We start from the raw sequence: 25058 nt of genomic DNA on the forward strand, positions 1-25058 counted from the left end.
TATTGTATGTTACACAATAGTTCAATCATTTCAATTAGAATAATGATCCCAGAAACTTCGACATGATAGATTTTGAAGCAAAGAAACAGTTAGTACAGGAAGGGGAGAGAAGGTAAAAACATCCGAACTTAAAATCAGTAAGTTTAACCTACATACACATATTATTCTGCCAAACTTCGGGAGGATACAAATATTTTCACAAGGCTTTTCACAGTCTCTTTATTTCACATAACAATTTTCATATGTCTTTGGTCATGTAATACAAATTAAATATATTTTCTTGTTTCATTTTGAAGTAATAGCACGCTCTTCTTATGCGCAGCAGTCCTCTTTTGAATTTATAAAATTACCCTATAAAGTAGCGTTTTTTCAAATGCAGAAAACCGTTCCAATATATAAAATGGTTGTGTACATGGGAACAAGTATTCTGTTAATATTTAAAAGTTTTACAATCTATAAAATCTTGTCAGTATTGTATGTGTTATATCTTAACTCTACTACACACCAATAATCAGGGAGTGAAACCAAATTAAGCAGAACTGTTATCTTACAAGTCAAAAATATTTTGAAACAGAAGCTATTAGCAAGTGACATAAATTTTCATTTTCAGGAAAGGGAAAATTGTTAGGAAACTGAAGAAACTGTTCATTTGCAAACATCACATGTTCTATAGTATGTAATATATCTTCTTCCATTTCGTGGTAAAAGATGGTTCATGACTGAAGAAGTATGGCTTAACCACCCATATATTATGTACCTAACTTACTGTACCAAGCCAAGCTATGGCTCAGTCTACTTAAATGACAAAGAAGTAAAAGACAAAGTACAAGTTTTTAATGTTTGTGAATTGGATATGCATCCTGATTTCCTTCTCTCCCCTGTCTCTGCCCATCTCCAACTCCCTCTTTCTCTGCCCATCTTCTCCTACCCCCTATTTCTCCATGTCTTCCTGCCCCCTCTCTCTACCTCTCTCTCTGTCCATCATCTCCTCCACCTCTCCATCTTCTCCTGCCACCTCTCTGTCCATCTTCTCCTCCTAGTTTTCTATATCCATTTCCTCCCACCTCTGTCCATTTCCTCTTACTTCTCTCTCTGACATTGAACCTTGTTGGTTGTTATTGCAAATTCATGTCCAGTGTTAGTATTCTAATCATAAACCAGTTAAGCCATAATTACAACTTCCCTGTTTGCTAACAATGTTTCACTGTTGTATATTTGTAGATATATTTAAATATTAAGAAGTAGATAGTCTATATCTGTCTAATCATTTGTTACAGTAATTTATAAAAATTTGAATGAATTGGAAAGATACATTTTGAGATTTCTGATGACAATGTTAGAGTTCAAAGTAATTGGTCGAGAAGTTTCGCAGATTAACTATTTTGAACAAGCCAACATTTCCCCTTTTATTAGAAATGTATTGTGTATATACCAGATGGCGTTCCAACAGGAATATAAAAGCACATGAGTATTCAAATGCAATGTTGTCAGAATTTGAAAGCAATCCACGAAGAACTTTCAGGGGTTTGAGGTTCTGAAGAAATGAACATCTACATTTGTACTTATATAGAAAGTGTAGATGTTATTAATCCCAAATCTCTGAAAGTTTTCCAATTGCTCTGAAGTTTCGACTCAATACTCTATTGGTATACACATTTCTATTTACATGCTTTCAAACAAATATAATATATAAATGTTTGTATATTTTATAACAGGGAAATGTTATTACAAAAACTGAAAAAGTTACATAGACATATATATTATACACCATATATTAAAGAATTAGGTACCAGTATTAGAATTCAGTGGTGTGTCAAAATTTCAAAGAAATCTGTCAAGAATTTTCGGAGATTGGTGATTCTGAACTAACCAACAACTACATTTTTATGACGACTCACCTTTTATTACTTATATATTACATATACTTCAAATGGTACTCCAATACCTACAAAATACATGTTTGTATTTGAATGCAATGTTGTATCAAATTTTCGAAGAAATCTGTGAAGAATTTTAATACATTTGAGATTTTGAAGAAATGAACATCTACATTTGTATTTATACAGGAAGTGTAAACAACATTTCTAATGGCAAATCTCCGAAAGTTTTTATAATTTTTCGTAAATGTAATAGGGAAACGTTTTATTGTTTGGTTTGTGATCCTACATATCCATTGCTGTATCAGTATCATTGGATACTCATCTGCCATATTGGGGTTGCATAATCCTGATGGAATATGTGTCGTGTGAAGGAAAGGCGGAAATTTTCCGAGGTAGCTTACATAAACTAGGAAACAAATGCACCACACTGCAGAGGGCGAATGATTTCTGTGGGAAATATGTCAATGTATCAGTAGTGTACAGAGTCACGAAGTGGATAATTTTCTACAGACAGCTGAGCATTGTGTGAAGATCTTGAGCTGGAAATGTACGTTTTTAATAATGATGTTCGAATACATACTCCTAGTGGGAAGGAGATGTGGTACTGGTATTTCATTCGAGATAACCTCATCGCTTATTTAGGCTGGCTGCGGCAGCAGACACCTCTGCCTCTGAATTGTCGTGTAAGGGGTCAGGGGAGGGGAGCGATGGGCAGTAGGCGGTGGTGATGCAGCCAGTCCCAGCTGGTCGCACAAAGCGTCTCTGCTGCGTGCAGAGGGGTGGGGGAGGGCATTGCTCCTGTGGGTGACCATTGATCGAGCATCTCATTACATGCAAACGCTCTGGCACTTGTGGTGCAATAAGAGACACTGCGTGAAGTATGAAAATAATTAATGACTTTCAGAGCAGTGCAGAGCTCGCCTATTCTTCCACAGGTGGAAGAGGCGCAAGAATGCAGCATGTTAGCGAAGAATATAGCTTTCTCTGCAAAAATGTTCCAGCTGTTATTTTTTAACAAAGCGCAGTATAATGATGTAGTGTTAGGGGATCTGATAGTTACGTGACACATTATAAATGCAGGTGGGAAGTTCGTTTTCATTGAAATGGAGAGTTGGTGTGTATATTGTTGTCAAATAAGAATTATTCAACGCTTAATATCCGAGTAATTTCGTAGATTACCGCAATATTTATAAGTGTGTATCCCTGAAGAAAAAAAAAATGTAGCTCTTTCTGGATGAAATCGATAAGATTTTGACGAAAAATCCAAAATTACTTGTGTCGTCTTAAAAACCGGTAAAATTTAGGTATTTGTGGAATAATTGGGAAAATCGATAAAATTTACACAAAAATTATAGTGTCATATGTTTTTGATGGAGTAAGTCAATAAACATTTAAAGCTATGTATTGTACGAGAGTTCCCTGAAAATCGATAAAATAGCACTGAAATTCGTATTTATGTGTGTTGCCACAAAATAAATCGGTACAATTAATCATGAAGCCAATATTTACGTGTAGCTTCCCAGAATGTGGGGGAAAATAGCAACGAAACCCATACTTACATATATCCTCGTAAAAAATGGGGGCAACCAGTAAATTACGAATGAAATATGCGTCTCCTTAAAAAAATCAGCAAAAGTTAACCATGAAACTATAAATAATTTCATATGTTGCAGGAAATAGCGTGGGTGTCATACATTTGCGGAAACTAGCCCAATACTACTGAGTGCTATGCTATGCTGGAGATTTGCAATATCACCCGAATTTACTGATGTTGCTGCTCCAGTGAGCTACACATTAAGAATGATTGTCTTAGGATGCTCGGAGGACACTAAGGAGTGGGGGGGGGGGGTAGGGGTGTTCCCAATAGCAGGGCAGTGGGGGAGTTGCTGTGTCATTTCTTTTGTTCATAAATTAAAATCATTGAAAGTGGAAGTTTTCACTTTAAGCTAAAAGTGTTAAACACCTGAGTGAACATGCTGACATCTTGCCCATACAGTATGGTAACTGTCATGACAGTTATTGACCAATAATTGGCATTATCATGACAGCTACTGCCCACTAATTATTAGCAAAACATACACCTAAGTGAACAGTTTGTTTACTTAAGAGCCGTTAAATGAAGCTAATGCAAGTGGCTGGTTTGTTTACTTAAGACAATGACCCTCTTTGTCAGAGGTTTGGTATATCCTTCTTGTTAAAGAAAACCCGACTGGTATTCTGAGAGTTTCTTTTGAGTAAATAGCAGTTGGTAACAAATCTGCATAATAATTACTCATTATCTTTGACATTCAAAGATCATGTTATCCTTGTGCTATACATTATGACCAACTGACAAGGTAACTTAGTTGTGATTCTGACATACTGTTTATATGGGATAGGAATTCGAAAGCAAAATATATATATAATGTTTAACGACTTCTAAGAAAAGGAAGAAAGAAAGAGAGAGATTTATTGATAATTCGCAGCTATTGCTACACATTATTACAGACAATTAATATCTCAATTGCAGCATACTCTTTGTCGTGAGGAAATATATCGCGTTGGATTAATGATAGTAATTGATGACGATACTTCAGATGAATTTCTGAAGATATCGTTTTAGAGTCAATTTTCGCCCAAGCTAAAGCGAGGTTAAGATTTTCACAGGTTAATTACAATTTTACATAACTTATTTCGGTTGCGAGTAGAATTTTTATATAAGTTGAGGTTCCAATATGAGCATTAAGTTGTAATATGTCTCGCTGAATACTGTAAGATCTCCAGTTTCGGAAAGCCCATTTCTTGTTATATGCTGCACAGAAACGGTACTTATCTTTGCTATTAGTGAAAAAGTAGAAAATATTTGTCTATGTGTAGGTTGGTGTCGTACTTTGTTCCACTCATTCGACTTTGAATAATAAACAGGCTGAAGACGCCCCTGGAACTTTCTGAGACTAGTTTTACGTTACAAATTAATAACTTCTACTTCAGTGTACGCACATGTAATCGTTTCTGCTGTGCTGGATGGCAAGTATGCTCACGTGTTAGCGCAGCAGGACGTCCGGTAGAAGGCACTGTGACGCCAGCACAGCGACTCAGTCTGTCTTGTTATCCAAAAGTGAATAGTATTCGGGATAACACTGTATAATTGGACGCAAATCCGTCGACGTGACACGCATATACCGGTAAACAAATACTTATAATTTCAGAAATACTGGATAATTATTTCAAGAGATAGAACTTAACAAAGTAAGATCGGTAGATTGGTCTATCTGTTGCACTTATGCAAGCAGTTATTGGGCTTGGCATTGAGTCATCCAGTTGTTGGATATCCTCCTGAGGGATATCGCCAAATTCTGTCCAACTGGCTCAAAATCCCTAGCTGGTTGGAGGCCCCAGCGCAAATACTTCAAATGTTTCCAATTGGGGAGAGATTCAGCGACCTTTTTGGCCAAGGCAAGCCTTGGGACCACGAATAAAAGCATTAGAAACTCTCATTACCTGCGGGTGGGCATTACAGTGCTGAAATGTAAGGCCAGGATGGCTTGCCATGAAGAGAAACAAGACAGGGTGTAGAATATCGTCGACGCACCACAGTGCAATAATGGTACTATCAATAGAAATGGCACCCCAAACCATCACACCTGGTGGTTGGGTCGTGTGGCAGGCGACAGTCAGGTTGGTATGTCACAGATGTCTGAGGTGTCTTCAGACACTTCTTCGGTCTGGAATTAGAAACTCTCGCCGTTTGCTTATGCACATTATTTTGCTGAAATGTAAGGTGAGGACAGCTTAGATTAAGAGCAAAAAAACAGGGCGTACAATATCATCAATGCACCGTTGTGCTGTAAGAGTGCTGTGAAAATAATGGCATTCCAGACCTTTACTCCTGTTTGTAGGGCCATGTGGCAGGCAACAGATATGTTGATATCCCAGTGTTGTCTGGGGCGTCTCGAGACACGTCTTCGATCTGGAATCTCATTAGATTGGAGTAGAATTGTCTTCCGTGATGAGTCTCGCTTAGAAATGAGCCCCAGTGACAAGTGCAGACCTTTCTGGAGATGCCCAGGGCTGTGGTGCGATACAACTTGACTGTCGCCCGAGAAATGGCTCGAAAACAAGGGGGGATGGTCGAGGATACCATTTCTTTTCATATCAGGACCCCTTTGGTTGTCATCCATGGTACCATTACGTCAGAGCGGCACGTCGACCATATTCTTCACCCTGTTTTATTGTTCTCCATGGCAAGCCATCCTGGGCTTAAATTTCAGCAAGACGATCTATATAAGGCGAGAGTTTCTACTGCTTGTCTTTGTGCTTGCCAAACCCTAACTTGACCAGCAAGATCGCCACATCAGATCACATTACTTTGTAGTTAATACCAGCCGCTATTTCCGCTTCAATTGATAGTACTGATAACGCAGATAGTCTTTCTTGGCACATCGTGCTTCTTAAGTATGACTTAATCAATTTTAACTTTGAGAAACTTCTCTCGGCAGAAATTGGATTAACCTGAGCTGTACGCATTATTCTGGTTGTTATGTAAAGATTTGAATACTCTCCCCCCAAGTTAATTTGTACTGATATGTACCGAATAAGCTGTTTTGGGTCTTCAATTCAGTCCTGTAGGTTAGCTTTTAAAAGTTGGAGTTCCCCATAAATTTCGCCTGATCGAAGTATTTTACCTGATTCATTATAATGTTTGCGAAGGTCGCCCTTGGATAACGATTTCAAATAATTCATACGGAAAATAAAACCACCCATGAACCATGGGTCATGCCGTTGGTGGGGAGGCTTGTGTGCCTCAGCGATACAGATAGCCATACCGTAGGTGCAACCACAACGGAGGAGTATCTGTTGAGAGGCCAGACAAATATGTGGTTCCTGAAGAGGGGCAGCAGCCTTTTCAGTAGTTGCAGGGGCAACAATCTGGATGATTGACTGATCTGGCCTTGTAACACGAACCAAAATGGCCTTTCTGTGCTGGTACTGCGAACTGCTGAAAGCAAGGGGAAACTACAGCCGTAATTTTTCCAGAGGGCATGCAACTTTACTGTATGGTTAAATGATGGCGTCCTCTTGGGTAAAATATTCCGGAGGTAAAATAGTTCCCCATGCAGATTTCCGGGCGGGGACTACTCAGGAGGACGTCCTAATCAGGAGAAAGAAAACTGGTGTTCTACGGATCGGAGCGTGGAATGTCAGATCCCTTAATCAGGCAGGAAGGTTAGAAAATTTAAAAAGGGAAATGGATAGGTTAAGTTAGATATAGCGGGAATTAGTGAAGTTCGGTGGCAGGAGAAACAAGACTTATGGTCAGGGGAATACAGGGTTACAAATATAAAATCAAATAGGGACAATGAAGGAGTAGGTTTATTAATGGATAAGAAATACGAGTGCGGATAAGCTATGACAAACAGCGTAGTGAACGCATTATTATGGCCAATATTGACACAAAGCCCACGCCTACCACAATAGTACAAGTTTATTTGCCAACTAGATCGGCAGCAGACGAAGAGATTGATGAAATGTACGATGAGGTAAAATAAATTATTCAGATAGTGCAGGGAGACGAAAATTTAATAGTCATGGGTGACTGGAATTCGATAGTAGGAAAAGGAAGAGAAGGAAACGTAGTAGGTGAATATGGAATGGGGGTAATAAATGAAAGAGGAACCCACCTGGTAGAATTTTGCACAGAGCATAACTTAATCATAGCTAACACTTGGTTCAAGAATCATGAAAGAAGGTTGCATACATGGAAGAGATCTGGAGAGACTGGAAGGTTTCAGATAGATTATTTAACGGTAAGACAGATTTAGGAACCAGGTTTTAAATTGTAAGACATTTCCAGGGGCAGATGTGAACTTTGACCACAATCTGTTGGTTGTGAACTGTAGATTAAAACTGAAGAAACTGCAAAAAGGTGGGAATTTAAGGAGATGGGACCTGGATAAACTGACTAAACCAGAGGTTGTGGAGAGTTTCAGGGGGAGCATAAGGGAACAATTGACAGGAATTGGGGAAAGAAATACAGTAGAAGAAGAATGGGTAGCTTTGAGGGATGAAGTAGTGAAGGGAGCAGAGAATCAAGTAGGTAAAAAGACGAGGGCTGGTATAAATCCTTGAGTAACAGAAGAAATATTGAATTTAATTGATGAAAGGAGAAAATATAAAAATGCAGTTAATGAAGCAGGCAAAAAAGAATACAAACGTCTCAAAAATGAGATCGACGGGAAGTGCAAAATGGCTAGGCAGGGATGGCTAGAGGACAAGTGTAAAGATGTAGAGGCATATCTCACTAGGGGTAGGATAGATACTGCCTACAGGAAGATTAAAGAGACCTTGTATGAATATCAAGAGCTCAGATGGAAACCCAGTTCTAAGCAAAGAAGAGAAAGCAGAAAGGTGGAAGGAGTATATAGAGGGTCTATACAAGGGCTATGTACTTGAGGAAAATATTATGGAAATGGAAGAAGATGTAGATGAAGATGAAATAGGAGATATGATACTGCGTGAAGAGTTTGACAGAGCACTGAAAGACCTGAGTCGAAACAAGGCCCCGGGAGTAGACAACATACCTTTACAACTACTAACAGTCTTGGGAGAGCCAGTCCTGACAAAACTCTACCATCTGGTGAGCAAGATGTATGAGACAGGCGAAATACCATCAGATTTTTAGAAGAATATAATAATTTCAATCCCAAAGAAAGCAGGTGTTGACAGATGTGAAAATTACCGAACTATCAGTTTAATAAACCACGTCTGCAAAATACACTACTGGGCATTAAAATTGCTACACCACGAAGATGACATGCTACAGACGCGAAATTTAACCGACAAGAAGGACATGCTGTTATATGCAAATGATTAGCTTTTCAGAACATTCACACAACGTGCTGATATTAGGTTAACTTCCAACCGATTCCTCCTACACAAACAGCAGTTGACCGGCGTTGCCTGATGAAATGTTGTAGTGATGCCTCGCGTAAGGAAGAGATGGTTCAAATGGCTCTGAGCACTATGGGACTTAACTTCTGTGGTCATCAGTCCCCTAGAACTTAGAACTAATTAAACCTAACTAACCTAAGGACATCACACACATCCATGCCCGAGGCAGGATTCGAACCAGCGACCGTAGCAGTCGCGCGGTTCCGGACTGAGCGCCTTAACCGCGAGACCACCGCGGCCGGCGTAAGGAGGAGAAATGCGTACCATCACGTTTCCGACTTTGATAAAGGTCGGATTGTAGCCTATCGCGATTGCGGTTTATCGTATCGCGACATTGCTGCTCGAGTTGGTCGAGGTCCAATGACTGTTAGCAGAATATGGGATCGGTGGGTTCATGAGGGTAATACGGAACGCCGTGCTGGATCCCAATGGTCTCGTATCACTAGCAGTCGAGATGACAGGCATCTTATCCGCATGGCTGTAACGGATCGTGCATCCACGTCTCGATCCCTGAGTCAACAGATGGGGACGTTTGCAAGACAACAACCATCTGCACGAACAGTTCGACGACGTTCGCAGCAGCATGGACTATCAGCTCGGAGACCATGGCTGCAGTTACCCTTGACGCTGCATCACAGACAGGAGCGCCTGCGATGGTGTACTAAACGACGAACCTGGGTGCACGAATGGCAAAACGTCATTTTTTCGGATGAATCCAGGTTCTGTTTACAGCATCATGACGGTCGTATCCGTGTTCGGCGACATCGCGGTGAACGCACATTGGAAGCGTGTGTTCGTCATCGCCATACTGGCGTATCACCCGGCGTGATGGTATGGTGTGCCATTGGTTACACGTCTCGGTCACCTCTTGTTCGCATTGACGGCGCTTTGAACAGTGGACGTTACATTTCAGATGTGTTACGACCCGTGGCTCTACCCTTTATTCGATCCCTGTGAAACCCTGCATTTCAGCAGGATAATGCACGACCGCATGTTGCAGGTCCTGTACGGGCCTTTCTGGATACAGAAAATGTTCGACTGCTGCCCTGGCCAGCACATTCTCCAGATCTCTCACGAATTGAGAACGTCTGGTCAATGGTGGCCGAGCAATTGGCTCGTCACAATACGCCAGTCACTACTCTTGATGAACTGTGGTATCGTGTTGAAGCTGCATGGGCAGCTGTACCTGTACACGCCATCCAAGCTCTGTTTGTCTCAATGCCCAGGCGTATCAAGGCCGTGATTACGGGCAGAGGTGGTTGTTCTGGGTACTGATTTCTCAGAATCTATGCACCCAAATTGCGTGAAAACGTAATCACATGTCAGTTCTAGTATAATGTATTTGTCCAATGAATAACCGTTTATTATCTGCATTTCTTCATGGTGTAGAAATTTTGATGGCCAGTAGTGTACTAAAGCGAATTCTTTACAGACGAATAGAAAAACTGGTAGAAGCCGACCTCGGGAAGATCAGTTTGGATTCCGAAGAAATGTTGGAACACATGAGGCAATACTGACCCTACGACTTATCTTAGAAGATTGATTAAGGAAAGGCAAACATACGTTTCTAGCATTTGTAGACTTACAGAAAGCTTTTGACAATGTTGACTGGAATACTCTCTTTCAAATTCTGAAGGTGGCAGTGGTAAAATACAGGGAGCGAAAGACTATTTACAACTTGTACAGAAACCAGATGGCAGTTATAAGAGTCGAGGGGCATGAATGGGAAGTAGTGGTTGGGAAGGAAGTGAGACAGGGTTGTAGCCTATACCCGAAGTTATTCAATCTGTTTGTTGAGCAAGCAGTAAAGGAAACAAAATAAAAAATCGGAGTAGGAATTAAAATCCATGGAGAAGAAATAAAATCTTTGAGGTTCGCCGATGACATTGTAATTATATCAGAGGCAGCAGATTTTGTAATGGATACAGGTCTATAATAACTAGTCTGCGGTCCCAAACGTGTGCACCTTACACGCTGCAGCAAAGGTGTACGCCTTAGGTGCATCTTGTGATGGTGCTTAACTGTCATACTGTTGCCAGACGACCCTAGATAAATACTACTACATTCCTACGGAAATAGAGGCGGACAACTAAGTAGCTAGAATTTTAACAGCTTCAACAACTTTTCTGCGATGCCCCCACGGGGCGGGGCCGTCAGCGGTTATGTGTCCCACTCAATAATTTATTTCCCTGAGTTCACAGGGATATGAAAGTCTCATGTCTGTGAGGTGCTACGATCTAGCGTTGAAGGTATCAACTGTTTGGAGCCAACAGACTTATTTTTTGGCACCTAATGCGTGAGATACCGCTTAATTGTTTAAATTGTCCCTTGAGTGACTCGCATTTTGGCGGTTATATGTAATTTTTTTCCTGTCTGCAATATATAAGCGGATTATTGTCTTTTTACATTATTTGCTTGACATATATTGTTTTGTGAACGTATCGATTTATAAAACACTTTCAAATTAGGTTAATAATTTTGTGTTATGGCCAGTTGTCGTAGAGAATTTTTACTTGCCCCTTTTGTTCACATTTACACACAAATCTGTACATTTATAGATTTTATTCGGTGATGATGTAATTGTATTTTATTTCCCTTGATTTCATATGAAACGGCATAGTCCGAAAACTCCTGGTTTGTTTTTCTTCTCTTTATACTTCCCCCAGCTGAAAACTGCCTTACAAAAGCAGGATGAAAAGAAAGTTGGTCACATTTTCCTCCATTATCACAGGTATACATGATGAAACTGTCTTAGCATTGCAATGTCCAAAGGAAAATGAAAAGATGAAGCCACCATTTTAGTGACCTTCTGCCAGTAGCATATCTTCCTAGCCTCTGGTTGAACCGCTCTGCATTTCCCATTACAGCTGTGTACTCTGCTACGGATGCAGGGCAGGATATAATTGATGTTGCACAATCCCTATTTTTACTTGTGTCGGATCTGATATCTTTCAAATGCTGAGCAGCTAACAAAACTGTAACTGGCTTATTATTTTGCCATTTTACTACAAATGCATACTTTCTTTTGTGGTGAGGATATACGCTTCTATGCAGTTGGATAACATTTTCCAGCAAAGAGCTCAAAGAGACGACGCAGGCAATGCAGCACTTGGAAGCAAGAGGTTAGGACTAATTTCATGTGTAATTATTGCATAGTACCACCAATTATTCAGCCATATCTTCATAAAAATGTAAATAAATACATTTTTGACATAATAGTGCTTACTCTCTTCTTTTTACATATCCTGAGCCCTAGTAAAAAAATTATTTTAAGTGGAACGTATGTCCCACTGGACTCGAGGATGAATAAGTTTAGGGAACAGTTTATTCCTCCTTTATGTCCCATTTCAAAGAATTATAAAACTAAAATGTAAATACAAATGTCGTGCGACCAGGGCCTCCCTTCGGGTAGATCGTTCGCCGGGTGCAAGTCACTTCGGCGACTTGTGCTTCGATGGGGATGAAATGATGATGATTAGGACAACACAACACCCAGTCCGTGAGCGGAGAAAATCTCCGACCCAGCCGGGAATCGAACTCAGGCCCTTAGGATTATAAAATTATAAACAACAATCGAAATTTAAAATCATGGCCTGTCTCAGAATCCATTCCTAAAACAGAAATACGCGAAATTTTCATTAATTTTGTCATGAAATGGATGCTACTGAAGGATCATGGTTTGTGTACAGGTAGGTGGCTTGTTTTAGCTCTTTTATTTTACATTAAGTAAACGAAAACCGCTCCAGTGTTTTGCTGTCTGTCCAACATATGATTTTACCTCGTAAAAACTTTGTTTACGTCCAAATGTTAGTTTTTCTTTTCTGGTACTGATGACTTGAGATGATCAGTTTAAGACTACTCTTTACAGCACTACTTATTTGAGAGATTTATCCCTGAAACTGTTAATAAGTGACAGCAGCACGAAATCCTGGGATTTATGTTCGTCATAAAAGACCGTCTACTGATCGACATATTTGGTTACATTTTTGTGGCTTAGGATTCAAGACGTTCTATTTCAAGATAGTACTGTACCTTAGCAATAAGTGATTCTGTGGAGCTCGCTTATTAGAAACGGCTAAATGTACCACAGTGGTCAATGTATGACCAGCAGCACGATGGGCACAAAATGTCGGTTGCTGACGTCAGCATGCTTTTTCTACACACAACTCCACCTATTAGCTAGAGAGCCTACACAGCCATGTAGGAATGGTGTTCGATTCAGTCACGTTCCAAATAACACGACAATAGTGCTGCTTTGGTGTCACTGATCAGATCGATGTTTTGTTGTAGTCGGTAGGTGAGTGTTGTGTCGATTCCCTAAGGTCTCGACACAATGAGTGGCTAGGTGCACGCGAAACTAACGCAGACGGGCGTAAATTCTGAAACAGGAGACTGGATGAAAAACTATAAAGAAAAGAAGAGAGATTTTAATATACTTAACTTTAATGTAGTCTTGTTCTTGTTGAAATACATCTCTTGCATAGTAGTAAGCAATTAGCAATGATACACATGGCGCCTTGCTAGGTAGTAGCGATGGACTAGCTGAAGGCTATTTAATCTATCTCTCGGCAAATGAGAGGAAGACGTGATACGTCTTGTCGCAAGCTATGTCGTCCGTACAACTGGGGCGAGGTCAAGTCCGTGTCTTGTGACCTGCCCTGTGGTGGCGCTACGTTTGCGAATACACAGTGGCGACACGCGGGTCCGACATGTACTACAGGACCGCGGCCGATTTAAGTTACCACCTAGCAAGTGTGGTGTCTAGCGGTGACACCACATTCCTCCCCCGCAAATCGGCGAACGGTCGTGAGATAAGGCTTCCGCCCGCCGTGGGGAGGACCCCATGTTGACGTATGCGATGAGGTGGGGAGCCTAACAACAGGCGAGGCTGTGCCACCCGCACCCGGCCATTCGGTCCGAGGGGAGCTAGGAAACGCCTGCAAACCTAGTCCAGGGTGCACGTCAACATGAGGTGTATGCGCACGTAATGAGACAGAAGGGCGACCTCCATGTGGTCGGAGCACCCGACGGGCGAAGACGACATCTGGTCCGGAGCGGGCAAGAGGTCCATGGCGGAGGACGGCTGGTCACGGGAAGCAAGCGGCGGCGCGTGACCCAGGGAGGCGCGAGGCGGCTGCAGCGAAGCGTCCGCTGCTGGCGGCGCCGGCGGCGGCTGCGGCGGCGCGACGCCATGAGGCAAAATGGAAGGCATCGTCGGTAACACCTGGGGATGAGGCGAGCCAGTAGATGGGTCCCCAAGGCGCTGACCGGACGGCTCCGTCGCTGAAAGCAGACGGGGAGCGGCAGAACCCAGGCGACGACAGAGGCGCAGCTGATTGAGATGCCGACGCACCTCACCAGAGGCCCCCAAAACCAAATACATCGCGCGGCCGAGGCAGCGAAGAATGCGCCCTGCGAGCCAACGCTGTGAACCGCGATAGTTGCGATAATAGACAACGTCGCCAGGAGCAAAAGCAGGAGACTGCCGCTGCACAGGAACCTGATGTGGCGGATGCAGCAAAGACATCAGAGTTCGATGAGGACGACCATGGAGCAACTCAGCCGGCGAGCGACCATCGCGGGGCTGAGAGCGATATGAGGACAAAAAGAGCAACAAAGCGTCCTCCCGAGAATGCGACTCTTTCAACTTCAACATCTGGGACTTGAAAGTCCGGACCAATCGTTCAGCGGCACCGTTTGACTGAGGCGAAAACGGCGCGGATGTCAGATGTTGAATACCATTGGCCTTGCAGAACGACTGAAATTCTGCGGACATGAATTGTGGGCCATTGTCGGAAACAATAGTCTGCGGAAGACCTTCAATGCAAAAGATAGCAGACAAGGCTTGGATGGTGGCAGAAGACGTCGTGGAAGACATCCGGACAACAAAAGGAAAATTACTGAAAGCATCGACCACAACCAACCATCGAGCATTCCAGAATGGACCAGCAAAATCGATGTGCAAGCGTTGCCAAGGGGAAGTGGCTTTCGGCCATGCAAAGAATTTCCGCGGCGGTGCGGATTGTTGTTCGGCACACGCCACGCAAGAGGAGCACATATTCGTAATCGCAGCATCGATTCCGAACCAAGTACAGTGCTGTCGAGCAAGTTGTTTCGTTCGCACTATACCCCAATGTCCTTGGTGAAGAAGCCGTAAGACAGAGGACTGTAACGAACGTGGGACCACAACGCGGGATTGATCATTATCGGAACGCAACAACAAAACACCACGTCGGACAAAAAGTCTCTCCTTGTGGGCAAAAAATCGGCGAACCAAAGGATCCTCGATCCTTGACTTTGACAAGGGCCATTGCGTAGCAACAAAACGCAAAACGGGAGCAAGGACAGGGTCAGCAGCTGTGGCTGTAGCTACACGACGAAAATCAATCGGAAACGATGCGACCACGTCATCGGCTTCCGAATCAATGAACATGCAAGCAAGTTCGGAAGAATCGAATGCTTTATCCTCAGCAACAGGCAAACGGGACAACGCATCAGCGTTTCCGTGCTTAGCAGTGGACCGATACAAGATATCGTAGCGGTACTGCGAGAGAAAAAGAGACCAGCGAATGAATTTCTGCGCTGTACGTGGAGGTACAGGCTTGTTTGGATGAAAAAGTGATGTCAAAGGTTTGTGGTCCGTGATGATTGTAAAGTGACGACCATACAAGAAATCGTGGAACTTGGTAACACCAAACACGAGAGCTAAAGCTTCTTTCTCTATTTGTGAATAATTTCTTTGCGCAGATGAGAGCAATTTGGACGCAAAGGCAATAGGGCGATCATGCGAGCCATCCTTGTGCGCAAGCACAGCACCGATCCCGAAATCCGAGGCATCAACCATCAACAAAAGGGGTTTTCGGGGATCGAATGGCGTAAGGCAAGTATTTGAAAGTAACGCCGATTTCAACTGGCGAAAGGCGCGTTCGCATTCCGTCGTCCAGACGAACGGAACACCTTTACGGCGTAAGCGATGAAGCGGAGCTGAAATAGAAGAAGCATTGCGCACAAACCGATGATAATAATTTACCTTACCCAGCACACTCTGTAGCTGTTTTAAGTTCTGCGGTGACGGCAAGTCCTGAATGGCACGAAGGTGCTCTGGACTCGGATGTATACCTTGGGCGTTAAGGACATGGCCCAGGTACGGTAAGTCCCGAGCAAAGAACACACATTTGTCCTTCCTCAAGCGAAGACCATTTTGTCGCAATACCTGAAATAATGTTCGGAGATTTTGCAAATGTTCTGCTTCTGTCTTTCCTGAGATTACAATATCGTCCAGATAGTTCGCAGCCGTAGGGACCGACGCACAAATAGTTTGTAAATATTGCTGAAATAAAGCAGGGGCGGATGCACACCCGAATGGCAGTCTTTTGAAGCGATACAAGCCAAGATGCGTGTTAACCACTAAGACGCGCTGGGATTCTTCGTCCACAGGTATTTGCAAGTACGCATCGGCTAGGTCCAATTTTGAAAAAGATTTTCCCGGGCACAGTTTGTCAAAAAGATCTTCCGGGCGGGGCAAAGGAAAAGTAGCAGTCACAAGTTGTGGATTCACAGTCGCCTTGAAGTCCACGCAAAGTCTCAGTTTTCCGGAAGGTTTTGGCAAAATGACTAAGGGTGAGGCCCAGAGAGAAGCCTGCACACGTTCAAGGACACCTTGAGATTCTAATTCGGCTAATGTTCTTGCGACCTCATCACGCAATGCATGGGGAACATTGCGCGCTCTGAAAAATTTCGGTTGCGCATTGTCTTTCAGTTCCAAATGCGCTTCATAGTTCTTTGCGCAACCAAGGCCCGGTGCAAAAATGTCTGCAAATTCTTCACAAAGACTAGAAACACTGGCGGAAGGCACAGTCTGATTCACTGAAAGGACCTGATTTACAATAGACATATTAAACAATTGAAACAAATCTAAACCAAACAAGTTCACTGCACTAGAGGAACGAAGAACATAAAATGACACAAGTTTTGTCTGTCCCTTGTATGTTGCAAGAAGGCTGCACTGTCCTAACACAGGTATATGCTGTCCTGAGTAACTAGTTAACGTAACATTTGCGGCACGCAATGGCGGGGCGCCCAGTTGGTTGTACGTGTCGTGATTGAGCAATGAAACAGCAGCTCCGGTATCGAGCTGGAATGGGATCACTTTTCCTACAAAGTCTAAGTCCACAAAAAGTTTATTGTCTTGTTGACGACAAGAGCGACTGTCTCGTGCAATTTGAACTGATACAGGTCCAGAAGCACTTGCAACTTTACGGGATGTCCGGCGACGTCGACGCACGTGTTGGGTGGGACGAACACAGTCACTGTTAGCTAAAGTGTCACTGGATGGGTGGGAATGAACTACATTAATGTCCATGGGCGAAGGTCCACGAGCCTGATTGTCCTGGGTTCGATGCCGGCGCGAAGCAAAGGGCCTGGAATTGGTGTGATTGTCTGACCGAAGCTTTTTCTGGCAAACACTTTGTACATGTCCTTTCTTTTGACAGTAAAAGCAAATAGCTTGGCGTGACGGGCAATTTTCACGCGAATGTCTAGTTGCACACCGCGGGCAAGATTTCACTGCATTTGCTTGCTGACGCGGCGCACGTGGTTGCAAGCTAGGCGGCCGCTGCGAAGTCGGGCGCGAGGGCCGCTTAGCGTCCCGTGCAGCGGGCCCGGCGGGCCGATTAATGTGACACACTGCTGGCGAAGTTTCAAATGATTCCTGAGCAAAGTCAAGTGTGTCTTGCCTGTCCAATATGTCTATCACTTGTTGCAGGGAGGGATTAACTAGCTTCAAAATCTGTTCCCTTATGCGAACATCAGAAACGTTTTGTGCAATTGCATCACGCACCATAGTATCTGAATATGGGAGGCCACATTCACAGGCAAACGCGCAGTCTCTAGTAAGGCCTTGCAAAGTTGCTACCCACTCCCTGTTAGTCTGACCGGCGGTACGTTTTGTACGAAAAAACGTATACCGTTTTGCAACAACATTAACTGTTTCTTTGAAATAGGCATCTAAAGCCGACAAAATTTCCTCGTAGGTCAGAGTTGCTACGTCGCGTCGGGGAAACAATTTCACTATCACCCGGTAGGTAGACACACCGACACAAGAAAGCAAAAACGGCTGCCGCTCTTTACCTTGAATTCCATAAGCTGTGAGGTGGAACCGGAACTGATCGGCCCACTCAGTCCAGCTCTCGTTATGGGCCTCAAAGGGCCGAAATGGCGGTGCGACAGCGTTGTGTGGCTGCGGTAGCGAAGAAGCGGCTGCCGCCGCATCGGTTTGCAGCGCACGTTGACCCTGGACGAGCTGTCCAAGGGCTTCCAATAACGCCTGCGTCTGCTGATTCTGCAAGCGAAAAAATTCGGACAGTACATCTGGAGAATGCGGCGAAGCCATGACACAAGCAAATTAGAGCAAGTATAACACAAAGACTGCAACGTGGGCGCGGCACCACTCCTCGGCGCCAAAATATTGTTGTGTCGATTCCCTAAGGTCTCGACACAATGAGTGGCTAGGTGCACGCGAAACTAACGCAGACGGGCGTAAATTCTGAAACAGGAGACTGGATGAAAAACTATAAAGAAAAGAAGAGAGATTTTAATATACTTAACTTTAATGTAGTCTTGTTCTTGTTGAAATACATCTCTTGCATAGTAGTAAGCAATTAGCAATGATACACATGGCGCCTTGCTAGGTAGTAGCGATGGACTAGCTGAAGGCTATTTAATCTATCTCTCGGCAAATGAGAGGAAGACGTGATACGTCTTGTCGCAAGCTATGTCGTCCGTACAACTGGGGCGAGGTCAAGTCCGTGTCTTGTGACCTGCCCTGTGGTGGCGCTACGTTTGCGAATACACAGTGGCGACACGCGGGTCCGACATGTACTACAGGACCGCGGCCGATTTAAGTTACCACCTAGCAAGTGTGGTGTCTAGCGGTGACACCACAGTGAGTATATTCCACGTTGCGACCCTACGTAATTTGCAAGGCACTAGAGTGTAATGCGTGGTACGAATATGACATGTACAAAATGTCCTTACTGCTAGCGATGTACATTATCTAACCAAAAGCTAGTTAACGTCTAAATAAGGAAAAGTCAAACACACGCTTGAAGGAGAATACTTTCTTAGACGTATGGTCTTAAAAATTATGATACCATACATAAATATCTTGCAACAGTGTTTTTTCTTATTAAGCTTAGGTATAATTACAAATAGTCGCACCTATATTCACTGTCCGTTGTACGGATTGTGAAGGAAAAGGCCGTTGAATTTCTACACGCCATATTTTATATAGAACACTTACTGCCACAGCCATACAGGGACATTGAGCGACGACACTCATTGTAAATGGGTTCTGCCCATTGAATTGTGGAAATTATGGAAACTATTACCAGCAGGTGGATATCTTCAGCACAAACAATGAACCAGGTACAATATCTTTATTACTTGAGGTACAATTATAATAATTTTAAGGCATTGTCTTTTATAAAGCATCCAATAATACGTAACAAGCACTACATTTTGTTTCTCTTGCTCAGTCTCAGCTGTATACCACTTTCCGGTGTGAGGATGATAGATCTGGGTTCAAAGGACAAATGGCGAACGGTCTTCTCACATGGTTCTGCCTTATAGTTTGAGAGTATGTTCGTAAGGCCGACCTTCGTTTGTAACAATCCAAATCGCATACCTGGAACAATAACAAAATATTAATCTATCGCAAAGCGAAAAAGCGGTCCAACTAAAACATTCATATTTCTTTACGTACTACACGAACATGTAATAAAAAATGGGAGTTCCTATTTTAAAAAAAACGCAGTTGATATCCGTTGACCTATGGCAGCGCCATATAGCAGGCCAACCATAGCGCCATCTGGTTTCCCCCTTCAAGCTAGACGAGTTTCGTTCTTTGTAGTTTTTTCGTTTGATGCTTATTTCGTTAGATATTTGGCCCAGTCACTATCAATGGACAACCCTGTATATGTGTTGTGTACATAGTTCAGCGTAGTCAGCACATACACAATTTTCCCACTAGAGCGCGCACCACTAAGCACAACAGCGCAGGCGCAGCGCTCATCTGTCTCCGCACTACGAGATGGCGCTGCCTTAGACACGGACGAAATTCTACTTCTGCCGATCCGCGTATTAACGTGTAACGCAGCCAATGAGATTGCTGCTAACGCAGAACCTTTTCTCCTAGCGGATCACACTCGCGCAGTGATACCTGAATGAGCGAGGTATTATAACGAGTGTACAGACCTCCGATTAGTCAGTCTGCATTTGTCTGCATTAGTCTGTACCAGTCTGCGTTTTTCTGCACCAGTCTGTACCAGTCTATAGTCAAGTTTCAGTCTGCGCCTAATAAGATTACCGCCGGCCGCTGGTGGCCGAGCGGTTCTGGCGCTACAGTCTGGAACCGCGCGACCGCTACGGTCGCAGGTTCGAATCCTGCCTCGGGCATGGATGTGTGTGTTGTCCTTAGGTTAGTTAGGTTTAAGTAGTTCTAAGTTCTAGGGGACTTATGACCTCAGCAGTTGAGTCCCATAGTGCTCAGAGCCATTTAATAAGATTACCATATTCCTGTACATAGCCATGAAGATAAATGAATAGACACTTTGTCAAGTATCAGATATGTGAGAATAAGATTAACGTCCCAAAGCAAAGGAACTTCAGATTGTCAATTGTAAACAGCATCCAGAATCAAGTTACATAATGTCTATGCTTTTTATTATTTTAATAAATGTGTGTGAAAATTAATCAAGTTCTGTTTAAAGTTGGTCACCGTCAATCTGCTACTCTAAGCATGCAAGTGGCATTTCTGTCGTCTGACCTAACGGCAGAAGATAAACATGGCACGATAAGACCACGAGACATATTGCTGACACTCGCCTACTTCGTTAGAGCGACAAGTCAAATAATCTGATGGTCTGTGTACCGAAGGTCTTACAGTACGCACACCACAATATGTATGCTTCTATGTACTTGCATGTATTTTTAAAGATAGAAAAGAATCGATTCAAATGTGTCTGTGTGCTAAGCCGAGTATCAATTTTATCATAATCCCGTTTTCGTTGCATTGCGCAACTGGCTGAAAGTGGTGAAATAGGTTTTTGAAACGGTGAAATATTCAATTTCCTGAGTAAATTATTAGGCTAGTCAGAGGAAATTCAATATAGAAATACTGTCTTCACTTTGTTTTTTATAAACTGTAATGCCTTTTCCTAGCTGCAATTTACGTTTATTTATGGTTCAGGTGCGTTTCGCCTTTTACATTAAGGCAGCCCGGTATTCAGCTAGTCAGTCGTGGGGAAGTGCCTAAAAACCACAGGCTGGCTGGCCGACACACCGGCCTTCGTCGTTAATTCGCCGGGCGGTTTCGATCCTTGATTCCCTGCAACGGCGTACTAAGGCGCGCCGCTCTCTGGGCGGGTCGAGACGAGAGAAAGAATATTGGAAAATAACGGTTAAACCTTTAAGAAATGCGAAACAGGAACAGTCATGCTATATGATACAATCGGAAATAACAGAATTTATTCGGACTTACGGTGTAAGAAATTAAGCTTCGGAGGGAATAACCAGATCTGCTAGGGAATCGTATGCACATGTAGCGAGCATCATGGTAGTAATCTGGAGTAAGCAAAAAATCTTGAATGGAAAATTTTGTGTGAAGAAAAAAGCGTCCTTTGATAGCTTCTTCATTATTCCAAATACAAATCAACACATAAGAGAGGCGAAAGGCGGCTTAATTACATGTCTTTCCACAAATGCGACCTCAAATTACCTATTTATTACAAACTACACCCGTGTGAGAGGTGGTTGGATCTATCTGACAGAATATTCCGAACCAGTAAAAATGGCCATCAACCAGGGAAATGCAGTACAATACTATTGGGAGAGACTAATTTGTAATTGCAGGACCCACCAACAGGTATCAGCGAGAACCGTGGCGTGAGGTACGAGAGTTTCGCTGCCACAGCGCAGAAGTCCCATCAGCTGGAGTTGCGACTACAGTAGACGTTTGGATTCAGATTCCCCACTAGTGACATGTTCGTACAATGCGTAGCCCCTACAGTTGTAAATTTCCTCTAATTTCTTAAACGTATTCCGTCTACCCTTTCCACGAATATTTGCTCATCTACAGATCAAGTGAAGATGACAGGGCAAGGGAAATTCCAAACGCCGCTCCTTTTGATGTAAGACGTCTTTCTCCCTCTGGCACATATTGTGACGCAAACGACAACCGAATCGTTTGTGTGTCGTGTATCGCAAGTTTTTGGATGTCGTTACGGAGTTAGGATTCGGTGCACTGCAGCCAGGTTACAGATTGCAGCCTGTTACGGGACCCACCTATGCAGTTCCGTGGGCCCTCTCCGAACGGCAGGTAGACGTAGGGGTGCCTCTGGGCCTTCTGCTCTTCAGAGAACCTCTCGGGGTCGAAGCGCTCGGGGTCCGGGTAAAACTCGGGGTCGTGGTGCAGGTCGTACACAGGTATCGTGACAGTGATTCCTTTGTCCAGGACTACCTCGCTGTCAGGGATCTTGTACTCAGCATTACCTTCTCTGACCAGCACTGCAATTGGCGGATATAATCTCAGGGTCTCTGTAACACAAACAACAGAGTAAATTATCACTTATTTTCATCAGTGTCTCAAGAAACTGAAACTGGTGGCGATATTGCAGCTGTGGTAAATTCATAACATTTGTTCGCGATTGAGGAATCTTGCTGACATTATCTGCATTAGGTACGAAGCCATCTCCTCTATTGATGAAACTTGAAAAATGTTTGGGCTCGGGACTCGAACCCGGATTTCCCGTTCGTCGCGAGCGGTCGCCTTGAAGACTCCCACGATCGTCCCAAACTTCCATATTGTCTTCGACCCCATCGCTGTTAACTTGCATTCCCGCCACAGTGTTTTAAGGAAACAAACGCATTCAGTGTTAATATTACGAATGTAATTTTGCCTAACAAGGGTTGTAATACTAATTTTTAACAATGTCTGACGAAAGAGACATTGGTGACGATCTTGCAGCTGTACCAAAGATTTTAAAATTTCAAATAGATTTAATAATTTAGTACAGCTACAAGATCGTCACCAGTATCTGTTTCTTCAGACACTGTCAGAGATAGATATACAAGCCTCCGTGGCCAAGATTACGACCATGATTCTAATGTTGAATGCGTTTGTCTCCTTGAGACACTTTGGCGGGAATCCAAGTAAAGTTGCGACCCGTAAGGTCGTAGAAAGTATGATGTATTTAAGTTTGAGCATGGAAGCGTGCTTAGATAGCTGAAGTACTTAAGGAGGCCACTCACGACAGGAAGGAAATTAGGGGTCGAGTTCCGGTCTCGCAGAAATTTTCGTGTGTCAGAAGGATTCCGCAGTTGCAAATAAATTTCAAAAATAGCGTAAAACAGATTGCTGTAAATTATGAGCCAAAGTTTCAGACATTAGCGACACGAAGAAATGAAACTCTGCAACTTGAGCTTACATTCCTGGATCGCTGAGACAAGATACTGCCCGTTTACCAAATATTCAAGCAATCTGTCAACATTCCTGTAACTATCGTGTATAACACTGATAATAAAATATGACTTCGATACCACACATGGAGGTCTCAAAGGTATGTACATGGCCCTGTCGTTAACATGTTACATATCCTAGTGAACGTATCACATTTCTCTCGTGCCCATTTGAACCTTCGAGTTCTTCTGCCACTTTCGATCAGTCATATCTCGTCCTTTTCTTCGATATGTGTGCTGTAGGCATCTTGGATACCATTAGCTTACAGCGTGTTTGTTTTAGCTTGAGACAACTATCTCGAAAACGTCGTATCGTAGAAAAAAATGTTGTAGATGAAAAGTGAATGTTACTAAAGGGGGCACATCTTTCTGTACTACAACTGGCCACCTCCTTACCACCCCTTCTGCGTGGGCGGGGTCAACTTTGTAACAGTACTTTCAAGTGGGAGTCCCCCATTTTTACTGCATGTTCGGATTGTACACCCAAAAATAAGAGCGATTTTATCAATCCATTTTTTTTTTCATTCGCGTTAGATGGCGCTGTAATCGACGATTCTACATTTCATTTAGGTGTAAATGTGTTCTAACGGTTGATATACAAGTTCGAAATTTACTTGCAAATTAATTGTACACTACATTGTGGTTAGCCGTGTTAATGTCTGGTTAGAAACTAAGTTTAGTATGATAGAGGATTAATAGTTTCCTGCTCCCATCGGAATGTTTAATATCCCTGAAAAGAGCAATCTGACAGCGAATATTTGGTGGTGCACTGTGGCTTAGAGTTGGTAATCAGTGAAGAGGAGTAGATCTGATGAAACCTACTACTGCCCTCGTTACTGAATTCATCGATTTTTTTTTCGCATGTGAATTATTAACCCACACTGGAACACAGTATACAGCAGTAGACTAGACAAGTACTAAGAGATAACATCGGAATGTTCTAGGGTCCCATGAGGTACCATTTAGTTCCTGCACGAAGCTATTGCACAATCTCAGCTCTCCTTTGGCGTTTTCTATGTCGTTTTTGTATTACTAGGTTCCCTCCAGAGTTGCTTAGAAATATTTTGGGAAGTTGGTGGTGGAGGATTCGACTGTTAAATATGACATTTAGCTTTACATTGACCTCTGTTAAGAAAGAAAACAGCTAACTTCCGTCTTCGTTGTATATGAAGTTAATCTCCACTGTTTGAAATATTCTTGCACTGTAAATAGGTGTGCAGAGATTATCTCTTCACAAGCTCCAAGACTTCTCTATTGAGTGGCCAAAGCCTGATCGTAAGCATGAATAAACTTCAACTCCGTTCCAGAGAGATCAGATGTTCGTGAGTCCAACAGAACTGGTGCCAAAACAGTACCATGAGGAAAACTATTATTGAGATTCTTCTGTCTGCTTAATCGATTGGCGAGCACTACTTGGAAGTGTCTCTCAGATAACACGTTGTTTGTGAGACTATTTAAGGTTCGGCAGTGTACAGCACTTGCGAGTTTGTACAGGACAAATTGCTTCTATACTGTGTCATAGGCAGCTGTAAGACCAATAAAAGCCACTGCACTTATAAATGTTTGTTGGAACCCAGCTTCTATGTATGTGGTTAAGCTAAGTACTTGGTCAGTTAGATCTGAATCATGCTTGTTTCATGGGAATTATTTCATGGATCTGTGGAATGGTTCTGTTAAGGATGAGTCTTTCTAAAACGGTGTAGCAGTAGGTAGAGAGGACTAAATGGAAGATAG

The 25058-nt window shown here is 43.0% G+C and overlaps 1 protein-coding gene across 1 annotated transcript in view; it reads right to left on the reverse strand.

The window, feature by feature from the left end:
* Positions 1-19251: 19251 nt before the first annotated feature.
* LOC126263068 (probable cytochrome P450 6a13) overlaps positions 19252-25058 on the reverse strand; it is a 56399-nt gene continuing 50592 nt past the window's right edge. Inside the window, exons 7-8 of the mRNA XM_049960051.1 lie at positions 22152-22403; positions 19252-19494 (exon numbers count right to left, since the gene is read on the reverse strand). Coding sequence (XP_049816008.1) covers positions 19322-19494; positions 22152-22403 — 425 coding nt within the window. The 3' untranslated portion in view covers positions 19252-19321. The remainder of the gene's footprint in view (positions 19495-22151; positions 22404-25058) is intronic.

Source organism: Schistocerca nitens, chromosome 6 (assembly GCF_023898315.1).
Source record: "Schistocerca nitens isolate TAMUIC-IGC-003100 chromosome 6, iqSchNite1.1, whole genome shotgun sequence".
In the NCBI taxonomy this organism is placed as follows: Eukaryota; Metazoa; Arthropoda; class Insecta; order Orthoptera; family Acrididae; genus Schistocerca; species Schistocerca nitens.